Source organism: Symphalangus syndactylus, chromosome 22, assembly GCF_028878055.3.
Source record: "Symphalangus syndactylus isolate Jambi chromosome 22, NHGRI_mSymSyn1-v2.1_pri, whole genome shotgun sequence".
NCBI lineage: Eukaryota > Metazoa > Chordata > Mammalia > Primates > Hylobatidae > Symphalangus > Symphalangus syndactylus.
The window spans coordinates 60,276,078-60,295,601 of NC_072444.2; the positions used below are offsets into that span (position 1 = coordinate 60,276,078).

Genomic DNA, 19,524 nt, shown 5'->3' on the forward strand with positions numbered 1-19,524 from the left:
ATGGAAGCAGAAGAGAGAACAGGTACTACTAAAATAGGAAAGTACACATAGGATAGGATTGAAAAGGAAATTTTCAAAAAGAATTTAAACAAAAAAAGAGTTTTGGAGAAAAAAATAAATTAAGAATGCAAAAGAGGAAAAAACAAGTGATATAAATAGGCCAAGACAAATCAACAAATATAAGCATATTTGATGTCTTCACAGAAGCAAGCCAAAATGAAAAAAGTAAAAAAGGGATGTATCTCAAAATAATAAGAGCTATTTATGACAAACCCACAGCCAATATCATACTGAATGGGCAAAAACTGGAAGCATTCCCTTTGAAAACTGGCACAAGACAGGGATGCCCTCTCTTACCACTCCTATTCAACATAATGTTGGAAGTTCTGGCCAGGGCAATTAGGCAGAAGAAGGAAATAAAGGGCATTCAATTAGGAAAAGAGGAAGTCAAATTGTCCCTGTTTGCAGATGACATGATTGTATACCTAGAAAACCCCATTGTCTCAGCCCAAAATCTCCTTAAGTTGATAAGCAACTTCAGCAAAGTCTCAGGATACAAAATCAATGTACAAAAATCACAAGCATTCTTACACACCAATAACAGACAAACAGAGAGCCAAATCATGAGTGAACTCCCATTCACAATTGCTTCAAAGAGAATAAAATACCTAGGAATCCAACTTACAAGGGACGTGAAGGACCTCTTCAAGGAGAACTACAAACCACTGCTCAGTGAAATAAAAGAGGATAGAAACAAATGGAAGAACATTCCATGCTCATGGGCTGGAAGAATCAATATCATGAAAATGGCCATACTGCCCAGGGTAATTTATAGATTCAATGCCATCCCCATCAAGCTACCAATGACTTTCTTCACAGAACTGGAAAAAACTACTTTAAAGTTCATATGGAACCAAAAAAGAGCCCGCATCGCCAAGTCAATCCTAAGCCAAAAGAACAAAGCTGGAGGCATCACGCTATCTGACTTCAAACTATACTACAAGGCTATAGTAACCAAAACAGCATGGTACTGGTACCAAAACAGAGATATAGATCAATGGAACAGAACAGAGCCCTCAGAAATAATGCCGCATATCTACAACTATCTGATCTTTGACAAACCTGACAAAAACAAGAAATGGGGAAAGGATTCCCTATTTAATAAATGGTGCTGGGAAAACTGGCTAGCCATATGTAGAAAGCTGATACTGGATCCCTTCCTTACACCTTATACAAAAATTCATTAAAGATGGATTAAAGACTTACATGTTAGACCTAAAACCATAAAAACCCTAGAAGAAAACCTAGGCATTACCATTCAGGACATAGGCATGGGCAAGGACTTCATGTCTAAAACACCAAAAGCAATGGCAACAAAAGCCAAAATTAACGAATGGGATCTAATTAAACTAAAGAGCTTCTGCACAGCAAAAGAAACTACCATCAGAGTGAACTGGCAACCTACAAAATGGGAGATTTTCGCAACCTACTCATCTGACAAAGGGCTAATATCCAGAATGTACAATGAACTCAAACAAATTTACAAGAAAAAAACAACCCCATCAAAAAGTGGGCAGAGGACATGAACAGACACTTCTCAAAAGAAGACATTCATGCAGCCAAAAAACACATGAAAAAATGCTCATCATCACTGGCCATCAGAGAAATGCAAATCAAAACCACAATGAGATACCATCTCACACCAGTTAGAATGGCGATCATTAAAAAGTCAGGAAACAACAGGTGCTGGAGAGGATGTGGAGAAATAAGAACACTTTTACACTGTTGGTGGGACTGTAAACTAGCTCAACCATTGTGGAAGTCAGTGTGGTGATTCCTCAGGGATCTAGAACTAGAAATACCATTTGACCCAGCCATCCCATTACTGGGTATATACCCAAAGGATTATAAATCATGCTGCTATAAAGATACACGCACACGTATGTTTGTTGTGGCACTATTCACAATAGCAAAGACTTGGAACCAACCCAAATGTCCAACAATGATAGACTGGATTAAGAAAATGTGGCACATATACACCATGGAATACTATGCAGCCATAAAAAATGATGAGTTCGTGTCCTTTGTAGGGACATGGATGAAACTGGAAATCATCATTCTCGGTAAACTATCGCAAGGACAAAAAACCAAACACCGAATGTTCTCACTCATAGGTGGGAATTGAACAATGAGAACACATGGACACAGGAAGGGGAACATCACACTCCAGGGACTGTTGTGGGGTGGCGGGAGGGGGGAGGGATAGCATTAGGAGATACACCTAATGCTAAATGATGAGTTAATGGGTGCAGCACACCAACATGGCACATGGATACATATGTAACAAACCTGCACATTGTGCACATGTACCCTAAAACTTAAAGTACAATAATAAAAAAAAAAGAAAAGTTTCCAGAAATAGCAGAAAAATGTAAACTAGAAACTAAAAGAATACGGCATATCCAAGAAAAAGAGAAACATAAAGGTCAATGCCAAGACATATTCTAGTACTGGACTGCAAAAAAAGGGTAGTGAGGTAAAAAATTGATCACTTCTAAATAGAAAAAAATCCAGCAAGCCCTCAGACTAGTCTATAGCAAACAGTGAGCACTGCCTACAAAATCAGGCAGGAAATAAAGTGGGCCTGAGGAATTTCTTACCCAACAGATGTGTAATTATAAAGTGAGTGAAAGGGTATTTTTAGAATATGAGAAAAAATACTTGCAAAATGTCTATCTGACGAGAAATTAACAGCCAGAATATACAAGAAACTTTATATCAAAAAAAAGAAATATTCCAATTAAAAAATGGACAAAAGATCTAAACAGACAATTCTCAAGGAAGATATATAAACTGCCAACAGGTATATTAAAAATGCTCCACATCACTAATCATCAGAGAAATGCAAATCAAAAACACGATGAGATATCATCTCACCCCAGTTAAAATTGCTTTTATCAAAAACAATGGGAATAAGGGATGTTAGTAAAGATGTAGAGAAAGGAGAATCCTTGCACACTGTTGGTACGAATGTAAATCAGTACAGCTGCCATGGAAACCAATATGGAAGTTCCTCAAGAAACTAAAAATAGAAATACCAATGATCCAGCAATTCCACTACTGGGTATATATCCAAAAGAAAATAAATCAAGAGATATCTGCACTCTTATGTTTACTGTAGCAATGTTCTCAATAGCCAAAATGTGTAATCAACTTAAATGCCCATGAGTAGATGAATGGAAAAAGAAAATGTGATCTATATATACACAGTAAATATTATTCAGCCATAAACAAGAATAAAATCCTTTCATCTGCAGCAACATGGATGGAACTGGAGGTCATGATGCTAAGTGAAATGAGCCAAGCACAGAAAGACAAATATCACATGTTCGCACTCATATGTGGGAGCTCAAAAAGTGAATCTCACAAAGGTACAGAGTACCTTAGTGGCTACTAGTGGTTGGGAAGGGTAGTGGGGATGGGAGGATGAAGAGGTTGATTAATGGGTACAAATATACAGTTAGATAGAAGAAATAAGACCTAACGTTTGGTCGATCAGTAGGGTGACTACAGTTAGCATTAATCTATTGTACATTTCAAAATAGCTAGAAGAGAAAAATTTGAATGTTCCTAACATAAAGAAAAAATAAATATTTAAGGTGATGGATATCCCAATTACCCCAATTTGAACTTTCCACATTATATGAATCTATCAAATTATCACATGTACTCCAAAAATACATCTCTTATGTTATCAAAAAAGAAAATTTACAAATAAAGTACAAGAAATTAGGGAATAGACTTCACATTACTTCTTTTGTTTGTTTGAGACAGAGTCTCACTCTGTCACCCAAGCTGGAGTGCAGTGGTGCGATCTCGGCTCACTGCAACCTCTGCCTCCCAGGTTCAAGCAATTCTCTCCTGCCTCAGCCTCTCAAGCAGCTGGGACTACAGGTGCACACCACCACGCCTGACTAATTTTTTGTATTTTTAGTAGAGACAGGGTCTTATCATGTTAGCCAGGCTGGTCTTGAACTCCTGATCTCAGGTGATCCACCTGCCTTAGCCTCCCAAAGTATTGGGATTACAGGAGTTGGTCACAACACCTGGCCTCACATTACTTCTTATTTACTTATTTAGCTATTTATTCATTCATTCATTCAAGACAGGGTCTTGTTCTGTCGCCCAAGCAAGTCCTGAACTCCTGGGCTCAAGTGATTCTCCCGCCTCAGCCTTCCAAAATGATGGGATTATAGGCGTGAGTCACTGTTACCAGACCCAGGTCTTTTTTAAAAAACTTTGATAACTTCAACCAAAGGACACTGTACAGAAACAAAAGGGACTGAGGGAATCAATGAAAATACTTAACTATTTAAATAATCTGGTTTACAGATGAGAACGTAAGTTATAGATAATCAGAACACAGAAATTACACACCTAACAGAAGGTAAAAAGGAAACAAAGGCAAAGTTTAAATTGGTAAAGAAAATAACGTAAGTGTTTTTTTAATTTATTTTTTTTTTTTTGAGACAGAGTCTCACTCTATTACCCAGGCTGGAATGCAGTGGCACAATCTTGGCTCACTGCAACCTCCACCTCCCGGGTTCATGCGATTCTCCTGCCTCACCTTCCCGAGTAGCTGGGATTACAGTAATGTGCCAGTACGCCTGGCTAATTTTTTGTATTTTTTTTTGAGACATAGTCTCACTCTGTTGCCCAGGCTGGAGTGCAGTGGCGCAATCTCGGCTCACTGCAACCTCCACCTCCCTGGTTCAAGCAATTCCCCTGCCTCAGCGTCCCAAGTAGCTGGGATTACAGGTGCACGCCACCAGGCCCAGCTAATTTTTTTTGTGTTTTTAGTAGAGATGGGGTTTCACTGTGTTAGCCAGGATGGTCTTGATCTCCTGACCTTGTGATCTGCCTGCCTCGGCCTCCCAAAGTGCTGGGATTACAGGCGTGAGCCACCGCGCCCAGCCACGTGAGTATTTTTATAAATGAAAAGTGTAAGTATTATTAAAGATATAAAGGTGAACATAAAAAAAAACCAATCGATATCGTGTTCAGAAAGGACAGAGAGGGAGAAAAAGGCAATATACCAATGTCATTGCATATAACTGGGAATAAGAAAACAATACGTAATAAAATAGAGAACCAAGTATATTACACAAAACATTAGTTATAAAGATAACCAATGGATTCCAAACCAAATCTTTAAATTACTAATGGTTTATACTAAATGAAAACAGGAAAACATGGATTATATAATGACATATTTAGTGGCTCATAGAATGATCATATAATAACATATTTTTAGGCAACAGAAAACATAACAAATACTATGATAATTGCATAAGGACTAAATATAACTCTAATATCAATGGATGAAAGTGAGTTTAACACTGTTACTTAAAAGACAAACTGAGTAACAAAGTGAAACCTAAACTTGTAACATAAAAATTCATCTAAAGGTTTCAAAAATGTTGAAAATAAAAAGATGGTTAAAGGCGCGCTAGGAAAGCATGGACAGAATGAAACAGTTGTTGGGATACTAATTACAGATCACATTCAGAGGAAGAAAGGAAAGAATTAAGTGATTTTATAATAAAGATATTTTATAATGATAAACAGTGTAATCCAGAATGAAGATTTAACTGTAAGGTTTCTGCTCCCAGTACTATGGTGGTTTAGATATTCTAAAAATCTCTCCTTTTGCAAACACCTAGAAATGCTAAATTAGGTAAAACATTATCTTTTAAAATGTACCATCAGTCTGAAGAAAAAGTAAAGGTAATTTACAATGGTCAAGGAAAATTTACAAAGAGAAAGTCAAACGTACAGTGATGAGTGATAAAAACACACGCTACATTGAAGATGTCTAAGAAGCCACCAACAAAGAACCTTAGGACTGAAGAACCATGCAGAGCAACAAGAATAAGGCCCTAGACCTAAAAGAAATAGATAGCGGAAATAAGAGTCCTAAATAAAGCTTGAGCCTAAGAAAGCTGGAGCTTAAATGAAAATGGAAGAAGACTGACAATAGATAAAGAGATCCAGTAGCAAAAGGAAACAAACAGGAAATAGATTCAGACATATGTGGTCAATCAATTTTTCACTAAAGTGCCAAGATTATTTACGGGAATGACAAACTTTTCTACAAATGGTGCTAAAATAACTAGATATTGGTATGAAGGAAAACAGAACCTAGAACTCTTACCTCACCCTGTATTTAAAAATTGAGATGATATCAAATACATATATATATATCAAAACAGAAAAAAGGAAAACTATAAAGCTTCCCGAAGAAAACAGAACACGATTTTGTAATCTTGAGGTAGGAAATGACTTGTTCGAATATAAAAAGCACTAACTATAAAAGGAAAACTTGATGAAGTTAATTTTATTAAAGTTAAAATTTTCTGTTCATTAGAATACTATACTACAAGGAAAATCAAAAGGAGGCTACAGACTAGGAAAAATATTCACCAGATACACATCTGGCAAAAGTCTTATATCTAGAATATGAAAAGAACTTCCAACAAATAATAAAAAGGCAACCCAATTAAAACAAGGGCAAAACATTTCAGCACTTTACAATGTATCTATGTTGTATATAACATACATAACTATATAAGGATGATCAGTAAGTACAGGGAAACATGTTCAACATTATTCAGAAAGTACAAAGTAAAACATAATAAGCTACCTCTCGAATAGTCATTCATTTTGAATGCCTTAAATAAAAAAGGCTAACAATATCAAATGTTGACAGAGATGTGGATCATCTAGAACTCTCATATATTGTTGACTGATGGGAAAAAGTTGTACAGTTTTTAAATAAAGTTAAAACAGACTCTCACCCAAAGAGCTAGCAAGAGAATTGAAAACATGTCCACAGATGGACTCATCTAAGAATGTTAAGACTATCTTTATTCGTAAGAGCCCTAAACCAGAGCCAACCTAAATGTCCATCACCAAGTAAATGAACAAAATAATTGTGACATATTCAGAGGTAAAGCAACATAGATGAAATTGCTAAAACATTATGATGAATGAGAGAAGACCCACATAAACTGCATGATTCTGTTTGTAGCATGTTCTAAAACAGAGAAAACTAAGATACGATACAGTAAGAAATTCATGAGTCCATCTGAAGGATGGATGGATGGGAAGATGAATGAATGGACAGAAATAAAAAGGAGGGAGGGAGGGAGGGAGGAAGTAAGGAAGGGAGGGAGGGAGGGAGGGAGGGCATGGTGGCTCACGCCTGTATCAGGAGAATGGCATGAACCCAAGAGGCGGAGCTTGCAGTGAGCCGAGATCGCGCCACTGCACTCCAGCCTGGGAGACAGAGCGAGACTCCATCTCAAAAAAAAAAAAAAAAAAAAAAGAAAGAAAAGGAAGGAAGGAAGGAAGGAGGGAAGGAAGGAAGGAAGGAAGGAAAAGGAAAGAAAGGAAGGAAAGGAGAGGACAGGAAAGGAGCAGAAGGGGGGCTCTTCTTTACAATAAAATGCCAATTAATAAATCATTTTACAGCCATCATGACAAAATTTGATTAAAACAGGAATCATCTATGTATGCTAAATCCAAGAGAGGGAAAATCAGAGGAGCAGCAGCATATTTGCATGATCACAATATCTCATGTTAATTGTTACCTACTAAACAACTGTGAGAAGAAAAAGTAGTAACTATACAGTGAAACCAGACCAAACTTTGGTCAGGAACTTGGCCTTGGGGCTAAGGGGCTCAAAATAATACCCTGAGAAGAATATGACCTCAATCTCACTATGTACTGATGCAGGAAAGATTGCATAATCTAAATCTCGTTGTGATGAAACATTATAAAAATAAGTTGAGGCCAGTGTCATGAAAGGGTAAGGAACTGTCCCACATTAAAGGAAACAAAAAGATATCATTAAATGCAGTAAGTGATCCTGGATTAGATCTTCATACTGAACAAAAAACATGCTATAAAGGACAGTATTGGGACAACTGACAAAATATATTAAAGTATTATATAATAGTTAAATTCCAGCCATGTACAATGGCTCATGCCTGTAATCCTAGCACTCTGGGAGGCCAAAGCAGGAAGATCATATGGGGCCAGGAGTTCAATAGCAGCCTGCACAACATAGCAGAACTCTGTGTCTATAAAAAATACACTAGGCACAGTGGTGTGCACCTGTAATACTAGCAACTTGGGAGGGTGAGGTGAAAGGATCACTTGGGGCTGTGAATACGAGGTTACAGTGAGCTATGATTGTGCCATTGCACTCCAGCCTACGTGACAGAGTGAGACTGTGTTTCTAAAAAAACAAAACTAATAATAAAAAATAAATAAAAAGTTAAATTCTTAAATTTGGTAACTGTGCTGTGTCTATGTAAGAGAATGTCTTTATTTTTTAAAAATGCATACTATACTATAGTATTGCATATTATTATTATTTTTAAAGCAAGTTTATTAGGAAAGTAAAGGAATAAAAGAATGGCTACTCCACAGGCAGAGCAGCCATTATTGCAGATTAAAGGAGCATGATGTATGCAACCTACTCTCAAATGGTTTATAAAAACATGAATGCAAGCATAGGTGTATATATGTGTATGTGTGTGTTTGTGTAGAGAGACAGAATAATAAAGTAAATGTGGCAAAATGTTAAAAATTTGTGACTCTAGGTAAAACATACATAAAAGTTGTTCTATATTTTTGTGACTTTTCTGTACATTTGAAATTACTTCAAAAAGTTGAAAAAATACAGCACCAAGTAACTATAAAAAATATACTTTAGTGACAGAAGTCAGATCAGTGATTTTAATTTAGGAGGATGGGGTTATTTAGAAAGAGGCCTACTCTGAGTGATGGTAATGTTTTATATCTTGACTGAGGTTTTTGAAAACACAGGGGTATTCAGTGTATCAGAATCTACAAAACTGTGCACCTAAAATCCATATATTTTATTAAATTAAATTATACTTAATTTTTTAAGCTAATAAGGAAACTTAAAGCTTGGCAAGAGATGAAAATTAATGATTAAAATTCATAATAGTAAGCCTACCTAAAAATGAATTTGAGGTTTGAATTTACATTACCTGTGTGACCTGGGAAACCACAAGCCAAGAATCTAATTTAGCAAATCCTCCATTGAAGAATTTACTCATTTACATCTCTCAAAATTTGCACAGACTGGCCAGGCATGGTGGCTGATGCCTGTAATCCCAGCACTTTGGGAGGCCGAGGCAGGTGGATCACCTGAGATCAGGAGTTTGAGACCAGCCTAGCCAACATGGCGAAACCCCATCTCTACTAAAAATACAAAACATTAGCCAGGCGTGGTGGCATGCGACTGTAATCCCAGCTACTCGGAAGGCTGAGGCAGGACAATCGCTTGAACGCAGAAGGCAGAGGTTGCAGTAAGCCAAGATGGTGCCATTGCACTCCAGCCTGGGCAACAAGAGCAAAACTCCATCTTAAAAAAAAAAAAAAAAAAAAAAATCCACAGATTAAGATTATTTATTACAACAAAATTTAAGACATCTGAAAATACACGGGAAATAAACCACCACATAAGACAATAAGAGGCAAAATTAACTTCTAAAAGACTTCAAATATGTAAAGAAGTATAATTACATAAATAAGTATGCTCTAAATATTAACAGAAAGAAGACACAGAATCAAAACATTGCAAAAAACAAGACACTACCAACATAAGCAGGCAGAGCTGAACTGGATATTCTAGGACTTAAAAATATACTTTCTGAAATTAAGAACACAAAGTTAAATGTCCCTATTCTCCAATATCAAGAAAGGAAAGGACTAACTGTTCTCTGGTAGTCAGCTAATCCCTAAACTATACACAGAAATTTCAGACAGTCCTTAAACACTCCTGTTTTTGAAAGTCTCCAGGCTTCCAAAGCCCAATGCAATACCAACTCTTTGCTTTGTTCAGAAAGTCATGGCTAAAAAGCACAATTCTCCCTTGCTTATCAAGAAAGAAATTGAGTGGTTTCTGATTTCAAGTATATTGAGTGATGGTCTCATCCTTAAGAGAATTCAGTAAATTAATTAACAGCAAAAGATAAAATCAGTAAGCTTGAATATGGCTAAATATAAAATATCAAAACTGCAGCACACACGAAAAAAAATAAGTGATATACAGGACACCAAAAGAGCAATTAAGTAAATGTAAAAATAATTCATGTTCATGGAATGAAATACTTGGTATTATAAATATATCAATTCTCCCCAAACTGATCTATAGATGCAGTAAAACTCCATTCACAATCCCAGCAAATTTTTTTTGTGAAAATTGATAAATGACTTCTACAATTTATATGTAATGCAGAGTCAATAATAGCTGAGACAATTTTGAAAAAGAGTAAGGCTGAAAGATTTATACTACCTGATACCAGAATATTTATTATAAAGCTACAGTGAGAAGTATGAAGAAGTATGGTACTGACACAAAGATTGCAAACAGAGAAACAAAACAAAGAATCTACAACTGCACTATTCCATATGGTAGGCACTTAACATGTGACTATTTAAATTTGAATTAAAATTAGTAAAATTAAAAATTCAGTTATTAGTTGCACTAGCCACACTTCAAGTACTCAATAGCCATCTGCAGTGAATAGCTACTGAATTGAACAGTACACAGATATATTTCCATCACAGCAGAAAGTTCCATTAGACAGCACTTACCTAGAAAGGTATACACATAAAATTACTTGATTTATGACAAAAGTAACATTACAATGCAGTAGGAAAAAGTCTTTTCAATAAATGGTGCTGGATCAAGTAGACATTCAAATGTAAAAATAAATTTAAAAATAAGTAAGTGAGGCTGAACACAGTGGCTCATACATGTAATCCCAGTACTTTGGGATGCCAATGCGGGCAGATTAATGGAGGTCAGGAGTTCAAGACGAGCCAGGCCAACATGGTAAAACCTTGTCTCTACTAAAAATACAAAAATTAGCTGGGCATGGTGGTATGCACCTGTAGTCCCAGCTACTCGGGAGGCTGACGCAGAAGAATCACTGGAACCCGGGAGGCAAAGGTTGCAGTGAGCCAAGATCACGCCACTCACTGTACTCCAGCCTGGGCGACAGTGAGACTCTGTCTCTAAAAAATAATAAATAAATAAATAAGTAATCAATCCTGATGTCTACTTCATACCATATACACAAAACAATTCCAAGTAGATTGTAAATCGAATTAATGTAAAAATTAAAACAATAAAGCTTTTAGAAGAAAACACAGGAAATCTCATGACTTTGTAGTATGTTGCGGGAAGTCAGGGACCCCGAACGGAGGGACCGGTTGAAGCCATGGCAGAAGAACATAAATTGTGAAGATTTCATGGACATTTATTAGCTCCCCAAATTAATACTTCTATAATTTCTTACACCTGTCTTACTGCAATCTCTGAACATAAGTTGTGAAGATTTCATGGACACTTATCACTCCCCCAATCAATACTCTTGTGATTTCCTATGCCTGTCTTTACTTTAATCTCTTAATCTCATCATCTTCATAAGCTGAGGATGAATGTCACCTCAGGACCCTGTGATGATTGCGTTAACTGCACAAATTGTTTAAACAATATGAAATCTGGGCACCTTGAAAAAAGAACAGGGTAACAGTGATGTTCAGGGAACAAGGGAGATAACCATTAAGTCTGGCTGCCTGAGAGCCGGGCTGAACAGGGTCATATTTCTCTTCTTTCAAAAGCAAATAGGAGAAATATCACTGAATTCTTTTTCTCAGCAAGGAACATCCCTGAGAAAGAGAATGCGTTCCCAAGGAGAGGTCTCTAAAATGGCTGCTTTGGGAATGTCTGGGTTTTGCGGTTGCAGATAAGGGATGAAATAAGCCCTGGTCTCCCACAGCGCTCCCAGGCTTATTAGGACAAGGAAATTCCCACCTAATAAATTCTGGTCAGACTGGTTGTCTTCTCTCAAAACCTGTCTCCTGATAAGATGTTATTAATGACAATGCGTGCCCAAAACTTCATTAGCAATTTTAATTTCACCCTGGTCCTGTGATCTCGCCCTGCCTCCATTTGCCTTGTGAGAGTTTACCGTGGGAAACATGTCATCTCTGTGACCCACACCCTATTTGTACACTCCCTCCCCTTTTGAAAATCACTAATAAAAACTTGCTGGTTTTGCGGCTTAGGGGGCATCATGGAACCTGCCAACATGTGATATCTCCCCCGGACACCTAGCTTTAAAATTTCTCTCTTTTGTACTCTTTCCCTTTATTTCTCAGGCCAGCCAACATTTAGGGAAACTAGAAAAGGACCCATGTTGAATATCGGGGGCTGATATCCCCCGATAGTAGTAGACAAAAGATTTTTAAAATTTGATGAAAGAAGTGCCAGCCATAGAATGAATACAGATAAAGATTATGTAAGATGACATTAAAATTGAGAATCTCTGCTTACCAGAAGACATCATTAAGACAAGGAAAAGGCAAAACACAACCTGAGAAAATTTACTTGCAATAAATATACCTGATAAAAGACTCATATCCAGAATATAAATCTGACAAAAGGACTCCTACAAAACAATAAGAAAAAGGCAAATAGACAATCCAGAAGAAAAACAGATAAGACATGAACAGGCACTTAACAAAAGATGTCCAAATGGCTAATAAGCATATGATAAGGTATTAAATTTTACTTATCATCAGAGAAATGTAAATAAAAACCTCAACGTACATCACTATATACCTACCAGAATATCTAAAATGAAAATAAAGATAGACAAAATGAAGTGTTGGTGAGGATGAGATATAAGTGGAACTCTTAAACACTGTTGATACAAGTAAAAATTGGTGAAATTACATTGGAAAATGTTTAGGAGTGGTATGGGTTGAACTATGAATCGCCAAAATTCATATGTTGAAGTTCAAACCCCCAGTACCTCAGAATGTGACCTTATTTGGAAATATGATCACTGCAGACATAATTACTTAAGATGAAGTCATTAGGGTATCACCAATGTAACCAATATGACTAGTGTCCATATAAGAAAGGCAAATTTGGACCCAGAGACATAAACAGAGGGAAGACAATTTGAATAGAAATAGGAAGAAAACAGTAGCCTACAAGTCAAGAAAGAGAGCCCTGGAAAAGATAATTCCTTCACAGCTCTCAAGAGGAAGCAACCCTGCCAACACTTTAATTTTGGACTGCTAGCCTCCAAAACTGTGGGAAAATAAATTTATAGCATACCACCCAGTTGTGGTATGCTTTTATGATAGTTCTATCAAACTAATATAGGCATTATCTACTAAAGTGGAATACACGCCCACCCTACGACCTAACAATTCTTCTTGGTAGATACACATCAGAAATGTGTATATACTTTCACCAAAAGATTTGTATAAGAACATTTATATCATTACTATTCTATGAGCCCCAAACTAGAAATAACCCAAATGCTCCACAGTAGAATGAATAAATTACGGTATATTCACATGATGGAATTTTAGATGGCAATGAGAATGAACAAACTACAACCGCATACAAAAACATAAATTGATCTCACAATAACATTGAGAAAAACAAGATACAAAAGACTATACAATTACAATAATATAGTTGAACAGGCAACAGCAATCTATAATGTTAGAAGTTAGGACAGTGGTTACTTTTCAAGAGAAAGGAGGTAGTAATGATTGGGAAGGGGCAAGAGGGAGGTTTCTGTGATGCTGGCAATGTTCTATTTCTTGATCTTGGTGGTGCTATACTGTGAAAATTCCTCAAGCTATACATTCATAATCTGTATACCTTTGTCCATGTAAAAATTACATATCAGTAAAAACAAAAAAAAGTACTTTAAAAAACTGAATAGGTTGGTTAAACAGCAGATTAGACCAGCTGGTTATGAATTCTATGAGAGAACTTGAAAACAGTCATAATGTAGCACAGACAGAGAAAATATCAGAAAGATTAATAGAACCATACGATGAAGTAAAAAGGTCAAGTATAAATCTAACTGGAATTGCAGCAGACAAAACAAATGGGGAAGAAGCAATATTTGAAGAGGGAATAGCTGAGAATTTCCTAGAATCAACAGACAAAAATCCCAGATTTAAAATGCACAATAATCCTAAACAGGATAAATAAAAAGAAAACCATACTGAATAAAATATAGTGAAACTGCAGAACTCCAAAGACAAAGAGAACATCTTCAAGTCAGATGATGCACAAAGGAACAAAAATTAGACTGATTTTTTATTTTGAAAAATTTCAAACTCATAGAAAAGCTAAAAAGAATAATTCAATGAGTATACCCCACAGATTATACCACTCACCAATGAAGACACCCACCAGAATATACTACTCACTAAATTCACACTGTTAACATTTTGGCTCATCCACTCAAAATGTCTCTGAACATAAGTCCTTCCCTTTTGGGAAAATGTAGAAAGTACAGCACTAACAATAGCACTATTATTCTTCGTCTGAAAATTCTTTATCATGCATTTATCAGAAACAAGAACATTCTTCTATTCAACGACAACACCATTACCTCATCTAAGATAATCAACATTAATCCAATAACATAATCTAAACAGAGTCCTGATGAAATTTTCCCAGCGATCTTAAAAGCGTTCCCTAAAACTTTTCTTTTTGCTTATCCAGGATCTAATCAAGGCTTGTGCATTACTTTCAGATGGTATAGTTGTTAGGTCTCTCTCAATTTAGAGACTTTCCTTGATACACTACTTCCTTTGATTTTTGATGACACTGAATCCTTTGAAGAGTCCAGGTCAGTTGTCATGAAAAAATGTTCTACATTCTGGATTAGTTGGACTGTTTCGCCATGATTCCCAGATCAAATGTTTCCAGTAAGAACACCACATAGGGTAATGTTATGTCTCTCCTGTGCACCACATTATGCAAGCGGCTGTCCCACTATTAGCAATACTAAGCTCGGCCATTTTGTAATTTTTCCCTTTGTAATAAATAAGTCATCTATAAGGTGATATTTTGAGACTCAAGGGTATTATCAATGACAATTATGGAAGCCAGAAGACAGGAGGATACAACCTTCAAAGTGCTAAGAAAAAAATAACTATTAAAGCAGACCTATATTGCCAATGAAAATATTACTGAAGAATGAACTCAAGATAAAATATATCCTTAAATTATTTTTAAATCCTAAAATTATTATTTCATAGTCAAGTAAACAAAAAACTTGATGGGAAACATTGCCAAGTTTTCATTTGCCAAATAACATAATAAAAAATTTCCACTACTGACATCATGTTTTCAGAAAAGAAAGGACAATTCTAAGCCTCCAAAAAAGAACATTTAAGCTCAAAATAAATGAACGTTCTCTAAAATGAATGAATTTTGCTTTATGAACAGCACACTTTTTATTTTCTCATTTTGCTACATGTATCCATGTTTTGTTACATGTATCCATATTTTGTTAGGACTGGTTAACAGTCCAGGGACAAGTGTTTGGAAATCACTAAGTCTACTTACGAAAAAAGGGAAAAGGCATTTTATTTCACCATTATGAAGAACTCGGGATTCTTTTGTAACCACAGTAATTAGGATTATAAAATCCATTTTATAGTTAATGAATCTGAAGTATGAATTGTTAAAGAAGCATGCACAGCATCACAGAGATAGTAAGTGGCTCAGATTTAAACCAAGTCTAAACCTAAAGCATATGTTCTTTCTACTCCACCATAGTGAGAAGCCCAACCACACAAGTATGAAATACCTAAAGGAGCTAAACGCTGTCAAATGGTAGTTTAAAATGTCATTTGCGACTGAATCTTCAGGAATCTGAGGACCGTTAACGCTGTGACTATGGAAGAGTACAACTTTTCTGACTCCATAAAAGCAATGGAAATCTACAGAAGTGATGTCTACGCTGGAAAAACTGAGAAGATGCAGGTGTAAGGTGAAAAACATCAGATATATAACCTTGAGTGTCAACTAACAGCTATAAATACCAATGTGTACAATAGACACAAACTACTAATACATGAATCTCAGTAAGATTACAATTTTTAAAAGTTTTTCATAAACAGCACATATTACTGGATTCCATTTATATAAACGATTAAAAACAGGCAAAATAAAAAACATCAGATCAACGTCAGAGTGGGGACTGACTGAGAAAGGGAATGAGGTAACTTTCTAGGATGATGGGTTTGGGTTGTAAGAGTATATGCATTTGTCGAGGTTTGTACATTTCATTAAATCTCAACAGAAAAAAGTCTGTAAACAAATATGAATTCTGATTAATCATACATATACTTAAGTATATATGGGAAAGTATAATAATGTCTGCAATTTACTTTGAAATGAATGAAAATAATAAAAGGGACTGATGGGATAGAAAGATAGAGGGATGGATTAACAGATAAATACGTGATAGACCAAGCATGGCAAAATGTTAATAATAAACTGCGGGTGTTGCCTCTGCCAAGCATTTACTCTAACATTCTTTCAACTTTGTTGTATGTTTTTTAAATTGTTCATAATAAAATGTTGAAGAGAACGTATATGATATATGTGACTGTGGAACTAAGACAATGCTATCCTTAAAAATATACAAAACCATAAAATGGCCCAATTTGATGGAAGAGATCATACAGCTATCATGAAGTTTGAAAAAAGTAAAGAAATACAGACAGTAGTATAAGGTACTCATAAGACACACTCAGAAGTTGCTAAATCTAAGGTGGAAGATAAAAAGAACAAAAATACAATGGATGGGTGCAGTAGCTCATGCCTGTAATCCCAGCACTTTGGGAGGCAAGGCAGAAGGATCACTTGAGCCCAGGAGTTCAAGACCAGCCTGGGCAACATGGTGAAAACCCATCCCTAAAAAAAAACAAAACAAAAACAAAAATTACCCGGGTGTGGTGGCGTGCACCCTGTAGTCCCAGCTATTCAGGAGGCTGATGTGGCAAAATCGCTTAAACCCAAGAGACAGAGGTTGCAGTGAGCCAAGATCATGCCACTACACTCCAGCCTGGGTGAAAGGGCAGAGTCTGTTAAAAAAAAAAAAATCCTTCTGGTAAGAGACAAAAAAAACAAAAAACGATGGAAATAAGTTGAATTAGTTTCATGTGAAAGCAATACATTCTAGAAAACCGTCAATATATGAGTTTCTGAGAATATCTGACAACTGAAATAATTAAGATAACAACATACTTTCTCTTAAGAAATCACAATTGTTTCAATATATTTCAACATGAAGTATAAGTCAACCATAGTAAATGGATAAAGCTAACTTAGTCACAATCAATTCTACTAAAGAAAGACTGTGAATACACGAAAAGAATAGTTTGAACAGAACTTTGTTTTTAATACACTTGCTAGGAATTTAACATTTTTAGCATGTCTTAAAAGAAGAACTTTACCTGCCATTTCTTTTGAGGGCAAAAATGATGCCATCTTTCTGGAATGGAAGCAGCTTTGCTCTTAGTCTGTCAGGCAAAAAATCCAGCAGTTTATCAGATTCGCTTGTCACACAAGAAATGTGAGGTGTAAGAGACTTTTTTATGTTATGAACCCTAGGCATGATGATCCTAAAAACAAAGAAACAACAAAAAAGGGAGGGGTATAAGAAATAGATACTACTAGGTATGTTACAGAATCACATATAAATAATATTAAAGTACTTATAAATAGCTTTGACATACCATTTATATAAACTAAATCATATTCTCACAGTAAGCTACAAAGAAAATTCAAAGCACTGAGTTTGAAAGCAATTACTTAATGCACTCTCTAGGAACTCAGCATGCACTATTTCATTTTGAGCCATAATATCATACACCAGTTTAACGCCACAAATTTATTACTAAAAAATTATAAATAAACTAGATGTTTCATAAATTGAATAATTTTTAAAATAAGGGATGAATCTGCTAGAGAAAGATGAGTCCTTTAATAATGTATCCTTTTATTGATCCACATTTTCATTTCACACCATATTTTCTAAGAGTGACATAAAGCTGCATTTTAAAAAATTATAAAATACAAAGACATTAACTCCAAAATCAAATTTTTTTTTTTTTTTGAGACGGAGTCTGGCACTGTTGCCCAGGCTGGAGTGCAGTGGCACAATCTTGGCTCAGTGCAAGCTCCGCCTCCCGGGTTCACGCCATTCTCCTGCCTCAGCCTCCCGAGTAGCTAGGACTACAGGCGCCCGCCACTACACCCGACTAATTTTTTGTATTTTTAGTAGAGACGGGGTTGCGCCATGTTAGCCAGGATGGTCTCGATCTCCTGACCTCGTGATTCGCCCACCTCTGCCTCCCAAAGTGCTGGGATTACAGGCATGAGCCACCATGCCCAGCGAAAATCAAATTTATACTAATTAAATTAATGTAATATTATTAAATTGTTTAAATATGAAAATTAATTCTTCTTAATGAGCTGAATCCACAGTATAACACTTTGCCTGATTAACACCTTCCTCACCCCTAGTTTTCCACAGATGTTACTGTAATTTTGTATGACATAAAAATTTCATATATCTGTAAATTCTTATAACTCTGGAAGAAAATCTCCTATTATACCACTACACTATAATGTCTATCAAATAATATTTTGTATTTAGATGGTACCCTGCCTTCTGTTTATATATTATCTCATTTCATCTTTAAAAAAAAGTTTGCGGGCCAGGCACAGTGGCTCACGCCTGTAATCCCAGCACTCTGGGAGGCCAAGGTGGGTGGATCATGAGGTCAGGAGTTCAAGACCAGACTCGCCAATATGTTGAAACCCCGTATCTACTAAAAATACAAAAATTAGCTGGGCATGGTGGCACTTGCCTGTAGTCCCAGCTATTTAGGAGCCTGAGGCAAAAGAATCGCTTGAACCCAGGAGGCAGAGGTTGCAGTGAGCCGAGATCATGCCACTGCACTCCAGCCTGGGTGACAGAGTGAGACTCTGTCTCAAGGAAAAAAAAAAGTTTGCTTTTTTCCTCAATTACATGCAGACTTATATAATTATTATTCTCTTCCATCCAAAAAAGTAAGCAACTTCTGTGTCTACTAAGAAGGTCAAGAATAAAGCAAGTATTTATTTATTAATAACAAATAGGTACTACACGCCACAACCTAGAGAAGCAAGACCCACACACTCGTAGGGCTTATATTCTTCAGGGGAAGACTAAAAATTAGCAAATAAATAAATATGATGGTTTTTCTTTTTTGTTTTCAGCTACACCTGATCGAATGGGAAGGATGATTAATTATAATATAGCACAAATAGTATAAGGAATTTAAGAGAGTACTGGTCACTTTAGGTAGGCTGACCAAGAGTGGCCTGTCTTAGGGAGTGCTGTTTGGCTTATGGTCTGAAAGATTTAAAAAGCCACCCAGGATCAAAATTAAGAGAAGAGCAGTCCAAGCAGAGGCCATCAGTGCAAAGGACTCAAATTGAGAAAGGGCTTGGTGTTTTCAGAAAACAGAAAGAAGGCTAAGGTGGATCAGGCACAGCGGCTCATGCCTATAATCTCAGCACTTTGGGAGGCCGA

The 19,524-nt window shown here is 36.2% G+C and overlaps 1 protein-coding gene across 12 annotated transcripts in view; it reads right to left on the bottom strand.

Annotated features, from left to right (window-relative positions):
* Positions 1–19,524, bottom strand: part of ZRANB3 (zinc finger RANBP2-type containing 3) — a 307,089-nt gene that overhangs the window by 276,391 nt on the left and 11,174 nt on the right. For 11 of the 12 annotated variants that reach the window (XM_063630970.1, XM_063630972.1, XM_063630968.1 and 8 more), the window contains one exon: positions 17,399–17,566. In XM_063630970.1, the coding sequence (XP_063487040.1) occupies positions 17,399–17,559 (161 nt within the window). In that variant the 5' untranslated portion in view covers positions 17,560–17,566. Of the gene's footprint in view, positions 1–17,398; positions 17,567–19,524 lie in introns of those variants that run through there. The other variant, XM_055262015.2, reaches the window with a different exon arrangement.